This window comes from Lepidochelys kempii, chromosome 16 (genome assembly GCF_965140285.1).
Source record: "Lepidochelys kempii isolate rLepKem1 chromosome 16, rLepKem1.hap1, whole genome shotgun sequence".
NCBI lineage: Eukaryota > Metazoa > Chordata > Testudines > Cheloniidae > Lepidochelys > Lepidochelys kempii.
In genome coordinates this window covers 25,680,145-25,700,235 of record NC_136395.1, presented here as the reverse complement: position 1 = coordinate 25,700,235, position 20,091 = coordinate 25,680,145, and the positions used below count along the sequence as shown (strand labels likewise).

The following is a 20,091-nucleotide window of genomic DNA, read 5'->3' as shown; positions in this document are numbered from 1 at the left end:
GATACCATAAATGTAGGATTCAGATTTCACTGCAGGATCCAGAAGAAGATGGACTGGGTGTGAGTGCCGTGGGGCATAGAGCCCTTATTAAAACACCAACAACTGCAGCAAACTGCTGTCAAAATAGATTTCGTTGAGTGAAGTGTTTGCTTTGTGAGAAAGTCCCTCTGTAAGTGGTGGATTCTCCTTTGTTTTGATCTATTTCTCTATGACTGATGCACACATATAAGCTTGTGCATTGTTGCAAATGTAATATCTGAAAGGTATTAATGGCTAAAGCATGTTGCATAAGGAAGGCTCAGAGAAAGGGACTTGTGCCGAAGCTCTTCAGAAACAAAACAGCCAGAAACTGGATGGCAATACCAAGGATGAACTTTCTGGCTTGAAGGTTTAGCTGCCTGGAATGTGATGCTTCTAGCCTTTGTGTGTGAACAAAAATAAACTTGACTGGGGGTATAACTTGAGCATGTTGTAGGGTGTTCTGGGGTAATGAAGGCCCTAGGTTCTCAGTATGTTTATGTTCTGTAGGTGCCTGTCATCCATGCACTATGTATAGCATTACAGAACTGCATTCTCCTGCAGTGTCTTAGAATATCTGTCATTTGACTATGGAATCTGAAGAGGAGTTTAATTTTTGTTAGTGTTGTTACTGCAGCTAGACACACTACATTTAAAAAAAATGAAACTACAGTAACCAAGTGGCCAGAGTCCCAATTCACTTTTGCATCCTCTTCTGTGGTTTCTTTTGCTGCCTTTTTTTTACACAGCACGGGAACTTTCCCATCACTGGAGCTAGTTGCATGGGAAGTAATCAGACATCTTGACGAGCCTTCAAACCACAAATGCCACTACAAATTAACCACTACCACTACAAAATACTCCTCCTGTCAACATTGTATAAGAATACGTGCTACTTTGGGGGCATGCACTGAAAATGTCTGCTCAGCACAGCTCACCTATGAAAAAATATGCATGTGTAATTCTGTGAAACATAATAAAATGCTCTCTTCTCTAGATAATTAAAACAGTATTTCATACATTTCCTGTTGAACTCTGTAATGAAAGTGGTTTGTCGTCTATTTAAAATAGAATTGCACTTTTAAACACAAAATTGGTTTTAAATCATAATGCTCCATGGAAATAGTCTAAGCCAGCAGTTCTGACCTAGGTGGTCTGTGGACCCCCCCTTTCAAGGAGTCCGTGGGGCCCTGTGGCTGAAACCCTGATCCCTGGCACCCTCTGCGGGGCTGAATCCCGGAGCCCCAAGCACTGGTACTCCCTGTGGGGCAGAAGCCCTGAGCCTATGGGCAGGGTTGGGGACATGGAGGGCATTCCCTGCCCCACCCCCGCAAACTGCACGACAAGAGCACAGCAGTCCTGACCTCCCCTGACCCTCATCTCCTCTCCCTGCCCCCTGGCCAGCTCGGAGGTGGGAATCCGGAGCCAGGCAGTGCGGGGCAGCTACTGCTCTGGCTGGTGCCATGGAGCAGGCATCTGCAGCGTTCCCTCCTCTCCTGCTGGTGCGTCAAGTTGAAGCTGCTCCTCAGCTCCCAGGCCCCTTTGCTCCTACAGAGGCAGTCAGTAAGAGCCCCCCGGGTGGGGAGACCCAGCTCTGTGGCTGGCAGACCCCTCTGGGAACCGGGACCACACGGGGGTCCTCCTAGCACACCGCCCCTAGTACCCTCTCCCTACACCCTGAGCTACCCCCTGCCCGCACACAGCCCCTAGTACCTCTCTCCCTGCACATAGCCCCAGCTACCCCCATCCCTGCACCCTGAGCTACTCCCTGCCCGCACACAGCCCCTAGTACCTCTCTCCCTGCACATAGCCCCAGCTACCCCCATCCCTGCACCCTGAGCTACCCCCTGCCTACACAAAGCCCCTGGTCACCCCCCTCCCTGCACCCCAAAATACCCCTGTGCCTGCAGACAGCCCCAGCTCCCTCCTCCCTGCACCCTAAGCTGTTTTAAAACTTTTTGAGCTAAGCCCTCCACCTCTGAGTTATAATTTTTGGTTACGTGTTCTCCTCTCTTCTCTCCCCCCCCCCCCCCCCCCCCAGCAGGCTGGTTGGCCTGCTTAGGAGAGTCAGGAGGTGGCACTTCCTTCCTGGACCCTGCCATGCGGAGATGGCTCGTGTGTGTCCATCCCTCCCCCCCCAATAGAAGTCAAACTACGCCTATGCCCAAGACCCCTGCCCCGAGGCCTCCCCACCCCTGCTGGGCCCTGGAGTTTTTATAGCATGTCGAAGGGGGCCTCAGAGAGAAAAAGGTTGAGGATCCCTGGTCTAAGCAATGATCTCTGGATTTTCTATCCCGGATTCAGGTTCCATCTCTCAGTCTAAAAGGCGGTATGCTTAATACTAAATAATAAATAAAACATGAAAATGTAATGTTATATAAAAGAAACATCCAGCTATTCTGGGATGATTTGCAGAGCATGGATTTATGGGTGTAGCTTGTGTGCTTTACCACTGATTCCCCTGAGAAAAGGCTTGTGGCCCTGTCATCCTAGAGAAGCCACAAAGAAAGGATCCTTTGGCTTCCACTGTGGTGGATCGTACTGGTTGAGAGAAAGCTGATAATAAAAACAAAGCTTCAAAAAACCCAGTTCTGTTGGGGGTGGGGGGTGGGAATCGCTCCTACGTATCTCAGTAAGTGGGCTCCTGACAGTCTCATGATGGCTGGGGCCATTCTGGACATTATTGGGGTCCCTGGTTTGATAATGTGGAATGTTCCAAAGAGCTTTATTGATCACTGTCACTTTGGAGGTACATCTGGAGGTACCCATGTTGGTGTCATGCCAAGCACGCTTACAAGCCCACGAAGTGGTGGTGCTTTCTCTGTGTTGCCTAAGGAGCGAGAGGGTCGTATAAATGGTTCACTTCCCTCTCCAGTTGTTAACCAAGGGAATTTTCTCAGTCCCTCTCATTAAGCTAATGAGAGAGTTTAATTGTGACTCTTTCTCTTCCTCATCATAGGTTCATGGCACATCTTTAGGACAAGCCAGGTGGAGGGGGAGGTGTCACCTTTCTCTGTATCTCTTTAGTTGTTTGTGCTACCCTTCCAGTCCTCTAATGTGACTGAAGGAAGGAGACCTCTGTTTAAAGCACAGAGATTTCTGTTCCTGACGTACGAATAAAAAATATATGTAGTCATGTCATCCCAATTTGTGAGCTCTGCATATGAAAGGGTGTATAAAATAGTGTATGCGCTACTGATTATAAAGCAGTTGCCTCATAGATTCCACCTGCTTTCCTTACTGCATCGTTTTTGGTTCAGTACATTTTTCAGCATGATTATTGTCTCAATTTTTATTGCGTATCCAGTTCACGTTCCAAAATCAACATATTAGATCCCTTCCAAAGAGAGAAAGTGTTGATACACTCAGAACAGTCTATCTCTTGCCCCAGTGTCTGTCTTTAAAACATAGTAACATTTTCCAAAACCATCCTGTGTTTTTGAGATGGCCATGATTTTCATGTATAAGAAACTCTGCTGTGGAATCCATTAAACATACCTCCCCTCTTGCCTCTAGAATTAGAACTTCTGCGATTGTGAGCAAACACTTCTTTACTGCATGTGCCAATGAGCAGACTTTTTCTTGTTTACAGTTTCGCCCTGCCTTTGTCCATAGCTTTTTCTCGCTGCACTTGTTGCTGCAAATGAAATAACACCTCTAATCTACTGATAAAGGCTCTGTTTTCAATACCATTTTTGAAGAATAACTGCTTTATTGCAACAGAGCTACCCAGTTATAGTTTGAGATAATAATCTGCTCGCCAGCTGTTAATTCACACATTGAAAATTATTTTTTGTTTAAAAAGTTTTCCCTAGTGTGAAAAAATAAAGTTATATTCCATGGATGTAGTATAAATTATTTTATTATCTATTTGGTTATATCATTTTCAAATATGTGCCCTTTGCATTGTAAAAATTTCTAAGAATTCTTGCCAGGCAGCTTATGGTTTAAAATGACTTGTCTAATAATTAGTAAATCAACGCCCACTAAGCATCTAAGAATTAGTTTTCTGTAAAGTTGCTTAGTATCTTGTCACTTCAGAAATGTTTGGAACAACACAATTAAGAAAATATCCAGAATAAGAAAGTATGTTGGTAAATAGAGATGAGTAAGAATATCCTAATTTAGACTTTTCCCTTCAGAGAAAAGGCTCTACAGTACATGCATTCAAGAACATGCTACAGCTCACGAAAGCTTATGCTCAAATAAATTGGTTAGTCTCTAAGGTGCCACAAGTCCTCCTTTTCTTTTTGCGAATACAGACTAACACAGCTGCTACTCTGAAACATGCCTAGTACGGTAATTTAGCTGCTTTTAGTAATGCAGCCATGCGCTGTGTTGTACCCATTCATCCATGCAGCACAGGTAATTAAGTTGATATTCCAACACCAGTTCCCCTGCTGACCTTTTAGAAACAATGTGTTTTGCTGCATCAATAAATTAACTTCAATCAGATGCTATTCTAGTAAATATGATCTTCATATACTATGAATATACTTACTTATCCCATCCTGGTGACAGATATTAACATCAACATTAAAAATGAGGCTCTGGCAAAGGGCAAATAACTGTTATCTTCTGGTAGACCTGTATGTCAATTACTTTCTGTTGCCCTTACCCTGTTCTTTTTGTGTTGTGCTTTACAATGTTGATTTAGCCATAGTAGTTACTTGTCAGTGTGAGTTTCTCGGAAGCCATGCTGCCATAGATATGTGGTCTTGCTTTTTCATCTCAACAATGACCAGAGGAAAGGTTCAGAGATTAAAAGCCTTCTTACACAAAGCTTATTTGAGCTCAGATATTTGTGTGTGTGTGTGTGTGTGTGTGTGTGAGAGTGAGAGAGAGAGAGAGAGACCTAGCATTCCACAATGATCTGGTTTTTCAGCAGCACTTAAATGAAGGAGATGAATTCCGGATCAGGCTGTTGGGGCCAGGCTTTGAATTGCCATTGCTTGGGTTACAGTTCTGTAAGTTATGACATATTTGTTATAAACTGATTCCTCCTGAGGAACCTCAAGGAAACCAAAATCTTCTAAAGCTGAAGTGACATTTTCTTAAAGTGGCTTAACTTTTTAATTTTAAGAACTATTAGGTGTGTAGAATAGGCTGCCATGGGAAGTGATGAAAGCCACTAGAGCCATTTTAAACTTGACTGGATAAATCACTAGAAGTAGTATTCTAAGGAGCAGTTCTGCACTTGCAAAAGTATGGACTGTTGATGATCTAATGGGCCTGTCTGTCTCTAATAATTATATGTACAAAGAAGTAAGCTTCATCAGTAAGCTCTGGAAAAGCACTCCTCATAAGAGCTGAATGGTTCTGATTGTAAGCCTATATTTAAAATGAAACTTCATAAATAAGACCTGTTTAGAAAACAAATAGGCACTTTCCAACGTGGGGCTTTGAGTGGAACAATCATTCGTTGGTGGATCAAAAGTAAATGGTGCCTGAATTCAATCCAATCAAGGCACCCCCTTCTCCTACAAAAGTGCTCACAGAACTCCCAGCTCTCTGCTATCACCTCTACCCCAGTTCTTGTGGTACGCTCTACCACTGCTTGTGGATGTCTTTACCACCCTGCCCCTCAATCAAGACTTTAGAGTTCAGAGACCCCCTTTCCAGCCCAAGGTATGGATTCACATATCCTGTCTTAATCCATTCTTGCAGGTATTGTGCGAACTTTGTTACTACCTACACTGCAGTGGGTGCTGGCCTCTTTTGTGGCTGCATTATTCCTGGAATAACTGCCCCTGGAAATAGAACTTCCACATCTGTGTTGTTTTGCCTGTTCAGGAAACTCTGTGTTTTGGGGTATGCATTGGTATATCCTAAGGGGTATTTGTGTCCCACCTTCTTTAGAAGGGTACTTTACTGTTCTGTGTTCCCTTCCTCCCCCCTCCCATCCCCCAAATTTGTTCCAGCATAACATGTACTTTATATACTGACTTGCATATAAACGGGCCTCTAATTTCAGTGAGAAGTCAGTGCCCCATGTATAAGCCAAATGTGAGCTTTCAGAGTTTGCGTCTTAAATGTCATGCATGCTTGTGAAGCTACTTTTCTCATTTGGTGTAGACTTGGTGTTTTGTTCTTTCCCTTCCCCTGCCACACCTCTCTTCCTCCCCCTGTGGCCTTTGAATTTCAGCCTGAATCTCTTGGCTTATACAGCAATATATATGGTAATTTTCATGTTCACTTGCATGGATTTTGTGCTTATCTCATGGATCAAAAATGATACTTGCACACAATGTGCATTGGCTTGTCTCAAATCAAGCCTTGTTCTAGCCTTAGGCAATTTGGAGCATTCTAATGGAATGCTTTCTGTAGTCTAGGGAAAGAACAAAGCTTCCTCCCCTCCCCCAAGGCCCTGCATCACAGCACCCATCCTTGACCAAAGAGTAGCTGGTTGAGATTTTCTCTGGAGTCCATCTGTGCTGCTCATAGAAACATAAGAATTATCATACTGCATCAGACCAGGGTCCATCTCAGCCAGTATCCTGCCATCAATACAGGCTAGTACCTGCTGATTCAGACAAAGTGCAAGAAAGCTTGCAGTAGGCAGAGGGGAATAACCTGTCCCCAGGTTAAGTTTCCTCTTAAGCCCCAGTAGTTAGAGGTTGGCTCATCTGCAAGCAACTGTACGTATAGCCAGGCCAGACACCCCATGTCCTGTTAGTACCACTAAGTGCTATGCTGTCTGTAGTCCAGCTTCACTCTACCTGCCAATGAGCCCCAACCCTGATTGGAGCTACCAACTCCAGAGGTGGGAGGGACAGAAAAATCCCTGTAACCTGTTCAGGGTTTCCTTTCATTGCTGAAACTAGTAACAGTGGTGTCACCTGGAATGAGGATGATATGTGTCCACTGGGGAGCTGGGCTGTGGCCACCAAATGCAAATGAACAGCCATCTAATGGCAACACAGTGATGAATCCATCCTGGGTTGGCTTCCAGCAGTGACTTAAGGTCCTGATCTAGCAAAACATTTGCACATGTGCATAACATTAATAGGAAAAGGGAAAGGGAGCTAAAGAATGTAATGAGTGAAACAAAAAGATGCAGAAAAGCATCAGGGTGAATGAATGCTGGTGTTGAGGGGAAAGTACATTAAAGGACGAAAGAAATGCTGGAAAGAGAATGCAGACGATAGTGGACATAACGTTAGATTTGAGCTTTCAGCATAATATGGTGTTAAAAAAGCCAATGTAAATTGCCCAGACAGAGAGCAAGGGCGAGAAAGAGGCAGACTGTGGGGAACCTCTGTATGTAAGTGTTGCAGCTCTTGTGATTTTATCATGAATCTTGCAATATTTGTGTTTTTCTTAAAACCCCAGCTCCTGTAGTCAAATTATTTAGGTCAGAATCTCATTTTTGTTTTTTAAAAAGTAAGATTCTACCCCTCAGAGACTCTGAGAAGAGCTTGAAAACATTACCCAAGTTCACCCTAGTGACTCAGGCCAGATGACAAATAAAGAACCCCCAACATTTACTTTTTTTTTAATCTCATAATTTGTAAGCTATTTGCATGATTTTTTGAGATCTAACTAGTGACTGTTGAACAGGCTTGGCAATGCTGAAATAATACTAAGTGATGTATGACAGACAGAAGAATTAAATTATTTTTGCAAATAGGCAAGAAGAAAAAAATGAAATCATTTACTATCCACCAACTTCTCCAGTTCCTGCTGAAAGGGAATATCCCTGATGCTGTCATTCCTCTGTGTACTTCCTTTCAGAGCCTTCTCTGGGCTTCTCTGATTTGTATGTGGAGATTATACAGTGTGCGTTAATAACTCCATGAAGGAAAAAAGGCATGCAAGTAATGGTGCATCCTCCAGCGCGATTGGAGGGATAGCCTTTATAAAAGGAATTAAACCTGCTTTATTGCTATTGCCTTTCTCTGTTAGCAAGTGACGGGTATATATATACGGGTAATATAATGAATCCTGTCCCCTTCTCTCCGACAAAATCACCAAGTGAGTAATAAAGGTGGGCAAGTAATGTTCAGTTGTATGTGCCTTTGCAATGGCTGTGATCAGTGTATTGATCATCTCGGTAGGAGGTAATCCTGAGATGCTGTGTGGTCGGTCCCTCTCGGAAGGGGTTGCCTGTTTTCAGAAGATTTAACAATATAACTGTTGGTTCTGGCTCCTCAGCTGATGCTATTGATGCCATAGTCTTGCCGTGTTTTCTCCAAAACTTGCCTGGATTTTGCTGTTGCAAGGCCATTCAGATCCTAAACCAAAGACAGTTTCCACAATAGACTATAGTAAAGAAAAGCGGCTGGTGAAATGAACTAATTCTGAAGAAGTGGTAGCATCAACTTCTATTGAAAATGTTGCCTAATATCATTTTACTGACTGACTTTTTCTTTCGTTAGATAAGAAATATTAAGCCATTTTTTTTTAATTAAAACCGCCCTGGTAAATAGAATTACTGACCTTCCTAACACCCTTCAGTCTGTGGCATCAGGAAAACACTAAGATTTCCTAAATCACTATTCCATCGTGCCAGTTCTGTCAGGTACTATTATTTAAGTTTTCTACACAAATAAAAAACAAAACATATATGCAGGAGGCAAACAGAAATGTAAGCATAGAAGACAATGCAAGTAATATAAAAAGAATACTGTAGCGATCATATAGGGCTGCTCCTCTTCGGTGAGCCAGAGGTTCACTAACTAAGGTAATAAATGCTGTGCATACGAATAGGAAAATAAATTGCGGAAGGTATGAGACTGCTACAACCTAATAAAAAATAAATATCCCAAGCTCTGTGAAGGAAGTTAAATATATTAAAGGCAGAAATTCCAAGCCAGAGCAGATGGGGAGGGAAGATGGACTGGAGCCCAGGCTAGTCCCAGGGAGGAGTGGAGTAGAAGAGAGGAATGATAAATTTTGGTTAGGGAAAGAAAGCTACATGAACCTGGAGCCATCACCTCACTGTGAGAATCCCTTTGTTCCTATGATGACTTTTATTGGAAGCATTTGCATGGACGGACTCTGACATCAACTCCCCTGCCCAGACTTCTCTCTTATCATTGTAGGGAATTGACCCATGACAGTGCATGCTGCCTGGCACCCCAGAACCACTAACAGAGCCCGAGCCCGTGGCTTCTGTTGATTGGGAAGGGGTGGGGCAGCAAACAATGAAGTAAAAATCAGCAAATGGAAAATGTGTTTTTTAAATACATTGGATAGGAGCAAGAGAACAGAAGAGTGTGAATGACAGAAAAGGGCTGGATTGCAGAGCTGTGTCAGAGCAGTGTGTGTGGGTGGGAGTATGGGGGGAGGAGATGTCCATCTGCAGTCCAGAGCAAAGGGCACTCCAGCAGAAAGTTGAGAACTGCTGCTGAGATAGAGTGATGGAAACTTCATCTTCATTGAAATATACTAACCTGGCTGAGTAGACTGTATTTTTGAATCTGACTCCCCCTGCCTGTATGTATCCTTTCTCCATACAGTTGACAGAAGTCTTGTCTGCAGAATGTGTGGTACTTTTCAGGTAGTGATACAATTGTTGCTATTCTCCCCAGCAGACATGTATAGAAATTCTTGTATTCACTTCATTGCAGGCTTCTGTTCATTTCTCTCCAAGCACATATGCATTTAAGCAATCACTAGAAGGACATTCCACTCTAGTTTTTATCAAGTCCTCAGCACTAAAATGCACTTGGAATTTTTGGGGTCTTTTAATTCAGTTTCAACTTACCTGGTTCACTTGAGTCTTAGTTCTGCAGAACAGTAGGGTGCATACAAAATCTTGCTTGTATGAAGGTGGTTATTATGCTGTGTAATCAGAAGCAACGGAATAGGAGTATTTCCAGCAGAGTTACAGCAGCAAGGACTTGGCCAACACAAAATTTAAAATTATGGGGACCAAAATAGGCACCTTTAATTAATACATTGACCTTTCACTTCTGGAGACGTATGTCTTCATTCAAAAGTGCTGATGACTCTGGACGGATTCCATCCTAGTCCTTATTTGTCCACCTCACACAGGCTTGCCCTTCAGTAGTTTTTGCTCCAAGTTAGGCCCAGGACCTGGTGCAGTAGGTTGGGGTTGCAGGTGCAATGACCGAAGTAAATATAGAACGCTTGCACAGCTCCTGTCCACTCTATTCCTGGCTTTAGGTATTGCACCTAGCCCCCGATCATGTCTTCAATTTCAGGCACATGAAGAGTCCAGTTGATTTGAACAGGTGGTCTACTGAGCCTAAGTGCATTACTGGTTCGGGGCCTCAGTCGCATTGGGTACATCTACACAGCAATTCAACACCCCCAGCTGGCCTGGGTCAACTGACTCAGGCTCATGGGATTTGGGTTGCGGGGCTATATAGGCACTTGGGCTGGAGCCTGAACTCTGGGACCCTGTGAAGGCCTGGGCCCGCTATGGCTATGCCACCAGTCTCTTATTCTAGGGACATACCCTGAATCACGTGAGCGCTAAAATCACTCGTGGAATCTTAGGGAAGAAAAGCTAATTATAGTATCATTCTCCAACTTTCTATCCTGAAACGTCATCTAGAGCGCTTGAAATGATGAGTTATTGTGCACCTTGGTTATCCTCAAGTCATAATACATTTTGGACAGTCTAATCTAGAGAGCTTTGTGTGCTGAGCTTCATCTGGTATAATTTACACCTCGGAGGCAGACATGCACCCTAACAATACAGAGCTCTTCTACTATTTCTTTCTGCGTACTGGTCAGGACAGTATTCCTGTGTTTGAAAGGTATTTGCACCAGTTGGGGTTAGTATGGAGTGGGGTTAAAGCACATGCTGTTGTCCATTTGGACTGCTATTGATACAAAATCAAAGGTATTTTCATGTGCGGTGATTATATTTTAATGTACTGATTACTAAGTTTCCACTTTGATACAGCAGCAAAGAGTACGTCCACCTCGGCCGCCTCCTCCAAAGATACAGCGTTCATCTAGGCCCGTGAGTAGCTGGTAGTTTTGCCTCACTGCTGCAGCTTAACACTGCCTGAATCGCGCTCTCAGTAGCATTGCTAAATCTTGGTAGTTTGGACTGTTGAATCGTGCAAAAAGCAACATTGGAATTATGCTCCTAAACTGCCTCCTTCTTTGCTGTGGCACAACCTTGGGACCTGCATTTTATTCTGCTTTTCTTCGGCAAGTTCTGCAGCTGTAGGTCAATTCAGCAGGTAGCTGATGCTGCCCTTGTGTGACATTTGTTTTTACTCTTGTAGTGATTATTTAAACCAAAAATCCTTCTAGGCTGACATACGTTTTTAGCCAGTGAGCTTTTGAAGACTTGCACTAAACTCATAAATATGAAAGGAAGCAAAAATCTGACACTAAGTTATTTATTTTCCCCAGGTCTTGCTGTAAATGCATTGGGATTGATTGTTAAATTTTTCCTCCCAGAGTCGTTGAGTTGGATAGGTCTAAAGAATAGGAAATCTGTTTCTGGGCAGTACCACATTGTGCCCTGTACAGAAATGTGCATAATGCTCATTTAAAATGCTAGCTGGAGATCCATTTGATTGTATATAGTATAAAAAATTTCAGGCACCAACATCTTGGTAAGACCAAATGCCTCTTTTACAGAAAAGCTACACAGAAATCAGTGCAGCACCTGTGTTAGGCAAGGAAATGTTGTCTAAGCAGTTTTCTATTTTAAACACTGATTTGTAGCCATACTGTTGCATATTAACTATTCCAGATGCCTTTAAAAATGGAGACTGTGCTAGATCTGAGGCAGTAACTGTTATTTACCAAAGGAAATAAGTTGGTGTCAGTTCAAACTGACAGTTGTTTTTGCAACAAACTCAGAGGGTATTTAATTCTATTTAAGATTTCTGCCCAGTGAGCATAATTTCATCAGAAGGCAAATGCTTTCTCTACTTGCTTCTATATATATATATATATATATATATATATATATATATATATATATATATATAAAACAACTCAGCAAGTTTTCAAATCTAGTCTTGCTAAAACTTGCTAAAGATGTTTAGTCACTGTGATGTGCAGGCAAGCAGGTTAACCAGTGCACTTGGGTGTGGGTTCACTTTTAACCTTCAGTGCATGTTCCTAAGTTTATATTTAGATGGCATGGTTTTTTCCTTTGTAACTGTGGGTGTGGTGCTTAAGAGTCATTGTTATGGATTTCTGCATTGTACACGTCCCTTCTACATGTATAAAAGGCAGTGCTAACTATGCTTATGCATCTGCTTGAATGTAATTGATATTGGAGACCCTCCAGGATATGGTACACAGAGAAAAAATTTTCCCCTTATTCTTTCTAAAACCAGAGGCTCCGTGTAGCACTTCACATTCCTCTTGTTCTGCTCTAGGCTGGTGGTGTGCCATCAGGCCACGCAGGGACTTCTGTGGACAAAATGTTTCTGAACAGTATTGCTTCAGTTTGAATAGTGTATTGCATCAAAGCAGATCTTGCCAAGTCTGTTTAATCTCTCAGATGTAGTACATTAGTAGTCTTCAGTATGATGTGTTTGTGTCAACTGTCTTTGCTCCCAAAGTGATTAATAAAAGGTTAGAAAGTAGTAATAAAAGCTCCTGTTGCATTCAGCAGCCTGTGCTAACAAATGCAACTGGAATGCTGCCTTCATCAGAAGGAAAATCAAGACAAATGTGTATGATTAAAATAGTTCTTAAAGTATACATTTCTAGACCTTTTGTTCCAGTAACTATGCATAGCTACAGCAAGTATGACTTATACATTGTATTTGCATGTACTCAGAAGAATACAGAGCTTCCATAATGTGGCTTTAAGTGATAAGTGCCTGGGGGGGAATATCATAATTGATATCTTTATCTTTAAAGTTTACTAAATCCATAGATTATGTGTTTATAAATACTGTTGTTTTGTTTTTAATAGATAAAACACACGTTTTTAGCGTAAAGAATAACATTTTGCACAGAGTGCTTTTCCCTCTCTGTATCTTAGAGCATGCTGCAAAGGTGGGTATCAGGAAGTGACTTGTCCAAGGTGGGGACTCCAGATACCCTGACTTCTGTGCCCAGGCCCAACCACCACACAACACTGCCTCCCCTTGCTTGCTGCCAGGAAATACTGAATGCTTTATCCCAATGGTTTTATTCCAACTTGTGGTCCGCAGACCCCTGGGGGTCTACAGACTTATGTCTAAGGGGTCCACAAAAGGTGGTTGTTACCATAGAACAGTTGGTTTCAACCTGTGGTTCAAGGACCCATGGGGGTTCACAGACTAACTAAGATTTCCAAAGGGATCTGCACCTCTATTCTAAATTTTTTTAGGGGTCTGAAAATGAAAAAAGGTTGAAAACCACTGCTTTATATGTAGATGCTAGTTGATGGCATTTTCAGGGTAAGAATGTTTGTAGCATGCATCACTGATGCAGTTTGAAATAAAAACACAGTAAGGAAACAAAAAGAAATAAGCTTTTTATATTTCACTTTTGGGAAATGAATGTGACACCCTTACAAAGGAACCATTGTTTATAGTGAGCAGGACCTGTGGGCTGGAATGAAACTTCTTTCAATTAAAGAAAAGCACTTAAAGTGTTGAGTAATAATGTGTAAGGTGAAGTAGGGACTATTATATGCAAGTTTAACTCTTCTACATTAGGTATTTACCCTTTCTTTCTCATATACACCCTCATACCATCAGATTTTCTAGGTTTTTGTGCATTCAGTACACATTTAACCCAGCCTGCTTGGATATATACGGCTTCAAATCCAGCAAGGAATTGGCTTGTTTCCTGACTTTCCCCTGCAGTCCCCCTAGAACAGTGCTCTAAATCCTTCTTAGCATTTTTCCCCAGATGCTGCTGGGCTGGTAACACTAGAGGAGCCATCCAAAGTTGTCCCCCCCACCCCCCCTTGAGTACCACCCAAAAGGTGAAAGTGTTCACAGCACAATGACAAGCCAGCTTTATGCATCATCTTCCAGCTCAGGCTTAATTAAACAGCTTTCTTTCTTCCTTTCTCTCGTTCCCTCTCTCTTTCTCTCTCCCTGTATCCCTCTTGCTTGCCTCTCTCTCTCTGTTTTATCATCCCTAATGAAGCAGTCTTCTCCATCGATCCTGCTGATTGCCAGCCCATTCTTTTTGTTTGTTGGCACTGAGCCATTCAGCTGCACTCTGACAGCTCAGCTTGTCTAATTAGCTCTGTTGTTCTTTTCTCCATGTTTCACCACCTTGCAAGTTCAGTGGAAGTTGCCACAAACTTAATCCTTCCATTCCTGCCATAAATTCACATTCTTAAGTTGTCTTTATTGTAGAAAGGAACAGTCTTGTGTGAGGACTGATCTTCAAGACCTTAACATCTGACCTTCCTATAAGCCCTTCCTCCACCCGGCATGAATAGCGGCAATCCGTCTCTGAACTTCTCCATGATTTCTGCTGCATGCTATTTCCTTTGAAACAAAAATTGAAAAGATAATAATTCTGCTATTATCTTATGCATGCTCATGTGTGGCAAACCCAACACACAGGATTCAGTGCTTTTTCCTGGTGTGGAAATTAGAACTTTATGTTCCTATAACCATACTAAGGGTGGGGGTAAGGGGGAGGAGAGACCATCATCTCTCACTGCAAACAAATTAATCCGTCATCCAAAGAGCATTTAGGTTGTAGACCTTTAATAGCCTTCTATATACTGCAGCTATTAAGAAAACGCAAATTTAGGGATGGCAGAAGTTTAGTTGTGTTCCTTACTTTATTTGGGGGCTTTGGAGATTCTTGCTGAAAATGATGTTAGGTTAAGTCAACAACTTAGAGGTTTGTTATGAAAACAATTCTTACATATGAAAAACTCCCATTGGAGAAGGTGTCTATACCATGTGGCCCTGACCCTGCAAACACTTATGTGTGCACTTAGCTTTACACATGCAAGTAGTCACATTGACTTCAATAATACTGCTTATGCGAGAAAAATTAGGCGTGTGTGTAAATGTTTGCATGATCGGGGCCTGTGTTTGTTCCATTCCCTAATCTGAAGCTTGTGTATTTCCTGTTCTGTGTGGGCAAAAAAAGCAATGTTTCTCAGCATCAGAAGATGATGAAGTGGTAACTTCAGATAAGACTAATAGAAACTGTATATCAAATATGTCATCTAACTGCAGAAAAACTTTAGATGTTATTGAAGGGCTACTGAATAAAATTCACATGTAACTCTTCAGTGTTCATGGAAACACACCTAATAATACGTTCTATTAAACTGATGAAAGGGACCAAACTCTTTATGGCATCATGGAAATTGGTAATGCTTTTCATGCTTTCACTTTTATTTTCACTTCTTCATTTCTTCAGTGCTATCTTCCCTACACAGAAGCGATTACTATAGAAAGTCAATCAGTTTATTACAAACAGGCAAAGAAACCGAGTGTGGTTTTGGAGTTGAACTCTGGTCTCTAGTACAATGTGCAACAAAATACAAGGCTTTCCCATTTTCATTTTAGCAATTAAGTCTTTACATGGAGCACACAATCTGGGGGCTCAGTCAGAAGATCTAGTATTTGTTCATCTACTGCGTGCAGAAGTGAAATAAACTTTTAGTACATGACTAATACACTTCAGTCAGTGTATTGACCTGACTCTTCCAATTACTCATATCTTCAATATGATTCCAAACTGACAAAAGCATTAACATGACATTGCTGCTTTAAAAAAGTAAAATAAGTTGAACCATTTTAACCTTTAGCCCAGATGTCTAAACTTAGATATAAATTCGCACATTACTTTAGAGTCCTTTAATGATATGGGTCACTATAGTTCAGTTTAATACAGATTTAGTTATAATTTTAGTGTGGCACAGAAATATATAAATTTGCAAGAGGGATTCTGAATGGAAGCAATGTCTAAGCTGACAATGGATCAATTTTTGCAGATTTTATGTGGATTGTGTCTTTTGTTTTGATGCTTGTTAGAGTATTTGATTAAATGTCTCCATTGTATGTATATATAATAGGTTCGTCCTCCAAGACCTCATGTTGTTAAGAGACCCAAGAGCAACATTGCCGTGGAAGGGCGAAGGACTTCAGTTGCTAGTCCAGAACAGTAAGTATTTTGTTGCTGCATTTCTCGACATCTGCCTGAGCATGTAAAGGGCCTGGGGTTTGTTTATAATTAACACTGGTCAAAGAAAGGAAACATAGTTTCACAAAAAAATTTATTTCAAGGTAATTTTAAATATGAAACAGAACAGTTTTTCATTGTTTAAAAATTTTGGGCAAAATTTTAGATGAGAGAAAGGAGTTTAAAAAAAACAATTTTTTGACATTTCCACGTGTTTTTAAAACCAGAATTTTTAAAAAAATCTTTTTATGATCATTTTTAGTTTGGAAAAAGACATTTTTTCATTTAAAAAATTTTTCAGTGGAAAATTTTGACCAGCTCTATCTATAACCCACCATCATCGACTAGCTTTGCCTAGGAACCAGGGAATGTTTTATGATCACACATTTAATGGTGGTTCTATGTGATTGTTGAAGTCCTTCTGCCAGTTGAAGCTCGACAGAGAGCCTTATATAGTGAAGGCTTTATAATGCACAATGTCTCTTGTTTAGTAGGTAAAATTTCATAGTCTCTATAAAGTTGATTGAAAATTTCTCTAAATCACTTTTTAAAATAAGTTTCATTCCTGTGACTGAAGAATATCACATATAAACAACACACAGGCATTGCTTTCCAGCATCTTTTGTTGTTCAAAACAATAATGCATCATCTGTTATCCTGAACAGAGAAGGTTTTGCAGATTCCTCAATGAAAGCTACCAAACAAAAGGACTTCATAGAAGACAGGGATTTGTTGAGTCGTTGATTCACTCTGAATACAATCTTTCCAACCTGTAGCTAAACAATAGGCCACCAAGTATAAACCTAAAGAGAGAATGGATATCCCTCCTTTCTAATGCAGCCTAAAGAACACTTTCAGTACCTGACAGATATATTTCATTAGCATACATATCCAACTTTATTTATTTATTATTCAGCAAATTATTAAGAATTTAACTGTTTACATCATCTACAATTACAAAAGAAGTGATTATATGGCACCTCTGTTTGCTTACCAAAATCTACTAATAGTTTGCTGCACTTCTGAGTGTCTGAATAAGCAGGTTGCCTTATTTCAGCTCAGAATTTGGGAAGCCAAGGACTGGGCATAATGCCAGGGGCCACTGATCTTAGACAGAAAAGGACGTCTTGGAAAATATTGCTAGTGTCATGACAGAGTATATGGCACTCACCTGGGGAACACTCAGGCAGCAAGATAAGAACAGTAGGCACTAGACTGAGAATGTAAATTGTCTGAACCAAACTTACAAAAACAATGAATTTATATTTTTTGCCCTTAGAACGATTTTAATTGTGCTCTTGAAAAGTGGACTTACTTTCAGTTTCTAAAATATCTTCTATCTTAGCATTCCTCTCCGATCATAGTATTAATAATCACTTATGTCATATCCAGTCTATATTATTTGTTTGTTCTCTAATCTGAGGTAATTGGGTATCCTGGCAGTGAAATACCTTCAGTATTTCAGGTTGAGGATAACTATTAAATCTGAAACTATTCAAAAACTTGGAACAAGAAAACACTTAGCTTCTGTAAACGTATTTATTTTCAATTCTGAAGAGAGAGTGAGTGTCATCTCAAATTAGATATTTGTTTCACTTTTCCCAAACACAGCAGAATGGGGAGGTATTTAGCAGTTTGCGTTCAGATGGAAATAACTGGTCACTTCTAAACTGAGCCATATTCATCCTATACATTTTATAGTGGAATATGATTGCCCTCTTGTGGAATAGATTGCAAGCCAGTCCTGCACAAGGGTTTGAATGGTATATGGTGCTTCATGGGAAGGCTCTCCTTGCAAAAAGTTTATAGTGTTCATTTTTATTTAAGGAAATATATTTTGTGAATCATTTCATTAACATGCTGATCCTTGAATTGTTGTATGACTAACAGACTACAGGGATAGGATAAAGGAATTAGTGTAACCACCATGCATATTTTGTAGGAAGGATTACACATTTTTGGATTAAGCTGCCTGACATCATTCAGTGTGACTTGCTTCTAAACTTTATTTACATTTCATGTTGGAAAAGAATCAAAACAATATGAAATCAAGAAATTTAGTTGAAAAAGCTCACCAGTATTTTACACTTATACACAGCAATTAAATACATATTACCATTTTTATTCTAAATTTTAATTTTTTGCAGTTAGTTTGCTAGAGATTCCTAAAAATTCAACCACTGAAACTGAACAAATCACTAAATTGCTGTATTGTGGAAATGGCTGTGAATGCAAACAATATTGATGACTCTTTGCAGCCTTAAACTGACCTGTTCTTTAGGCATGTGGACTAACAAAGAATTACATTTTGGCATTTCACTGTAAGAGGGTTTTTTTTACATTTTAAATGACCAGCAGGAGCTTAGGGCTGGGAAGGGAGTAGCTTCTAGTGCCAGTGACATTTGATGTGTGGTGCCAGTATTTTTCTGAATCTCTTTCTGATCTGTCCCATCTTCAGTGTTTCTCCGAATCCAAATGTCATGTCACAATAGCAGTTAGATGTATTTTCATTCTCTCCTGTCATCAACTTTAGCTGGCAGGACAAACTTCTGCAAACATAGGGAGCCTCTGGCCAGCCAGTTAATACTACAATATTATAATAGACCAGACACCTTGTAAACGTTATTCTAACAAAAAAATGTTGGCATTGGAGAGATGAATGGGAAAAGAAAGAGGAGGCAGATGCAGCTCTCAAGGTGCTATGACAGAAGATGGAAATCTTCACTGGAGAACATGGTATGTGCGGCTCCTGAGTATCACCCCGGGCAAGATAACAAATCAGTGAGGATTAGCTGCGTGGTGGTGTCAGAAATATAGAGTATCTTTTGTTTAATAAGAAAGCTAATGTAAATGGCTTGAGACTTTGAAGTGTGGTTGGGCAGGTGCCTTTGAACAGGAGGAGACTCGTTAATCCTGACCTCCCTCCTCACTATTTACCCCAGAACAGCATTTTAAATAATTGAAAAACATTTAAAAGAATAGCTGACCCTAATTAAAGAGAGGACCTTAAGACCGTTTTCTACAAGCCATTATCTTTTGTATTTCCTAGGAGGGGAGAGTGCTCCTGTCTCTCTCTTAAAGGAAACCACAAAGATAGGATTTGTTTTTAAAAGCTACACTGATTTTCTCTCTTGTTTTTGGCCCATTTCTCTGTATTGTATTCTGCTATATCATTCTAATACACAAAGAAGAGTTCCTTGCTGGGCAGATTTCTCTTGAGGCCAGATGTAGGCAGAGTTGAATAGAATACTCTTTTACTCTTCACCTGTAATTTACCTCTGCCTTTCCAACTGATACAGATTTGACTTCTGTTTATCTCTTCAATGACCAGTCAGCTTATCCCTCTTTTGTAAGGGTGAACTCTTGTTTTACCTGGTGGTGAAACCTAAAAGTTTGCAAACACCAACAGGAAATTATTTCCCCGCCTCTACAGAGGCAGATTCCATTTGGTGCTCTGGTCAGTGCCTCCATCAGCTTCATGAATGGGCTGAGGAGGAAATGAATAGCCTGTTAATGAAACTTACAGATGATACCAAATTGGCAGAAGTTGCAAACACCATTCAGGTCAGAGGAACAAAAACAGTGGGACCCAGACAGGTTAGAAATGTGAATGGAATGTAAGAAAATGAGATTCAGCTTTAAAACATGTGAGGCTTTTGTCCAGATATCATGAAAAACGCAGAGTCAGTGGGTGTGAGTAACCTGTAAGGCAATAATGCCAACGGAGACTCAGAGGACAGCTAATTAGATGTGAGTTTGCATAGCAATATGGCAGCAAAACAAGGCCAGTTCAGCTTTGAACTGTATGTGCAATAGCATCATACACTGGGGCAGCGGGCAGGAGCTCAGTGTGTGATGGTGATGTAGCAGCAGCATGCCTGAGTTGGAACTGGGCCCTTTCTCTTACTGTACAAATACCAATTGCCACCTTGCTTGTGGAAGTGCCTGTACAGCTCGTGGGGCCACTTGTGTTCCACCTGTAAGCACCAGGGATGGTTTATCTTTACTGCTGCCTGAGGACAGGAG

At 41.0% G+C, this 20,091-nt stretch overlaps 1 protein-coding gene across 6 annotated transcripts in view; it reads left to right on the top strand.

The window, feature by feature from the left end:
* Positions 1 to 20,091, top strand: part of DENND1A (DENN domain containing 1A) — a 377,679-nt gene that overhangs the window by 336,804 nt on the left and 20,784 nt on the right. For 5 of the 6 annotated variants that reach the window (XM_073313958.2, XM_073313955.2, XM_073313954.2 and 2 more), the window contains one exon: positions 15,959 to 16,047. In XM_073313958.2, coding sequence (XP_073170059.1) covers positions 15,959 to 16,047 — 89 coding nt within the window. Of the gene's footprint in view, positions 1 to 10,897; positions 10,958 to 15,958; positions 16,048 to 20,091 lie in introns of all 6 variants that reach the window. The other variant, XM_073313959.2, reaches the window with a different exon arrangement.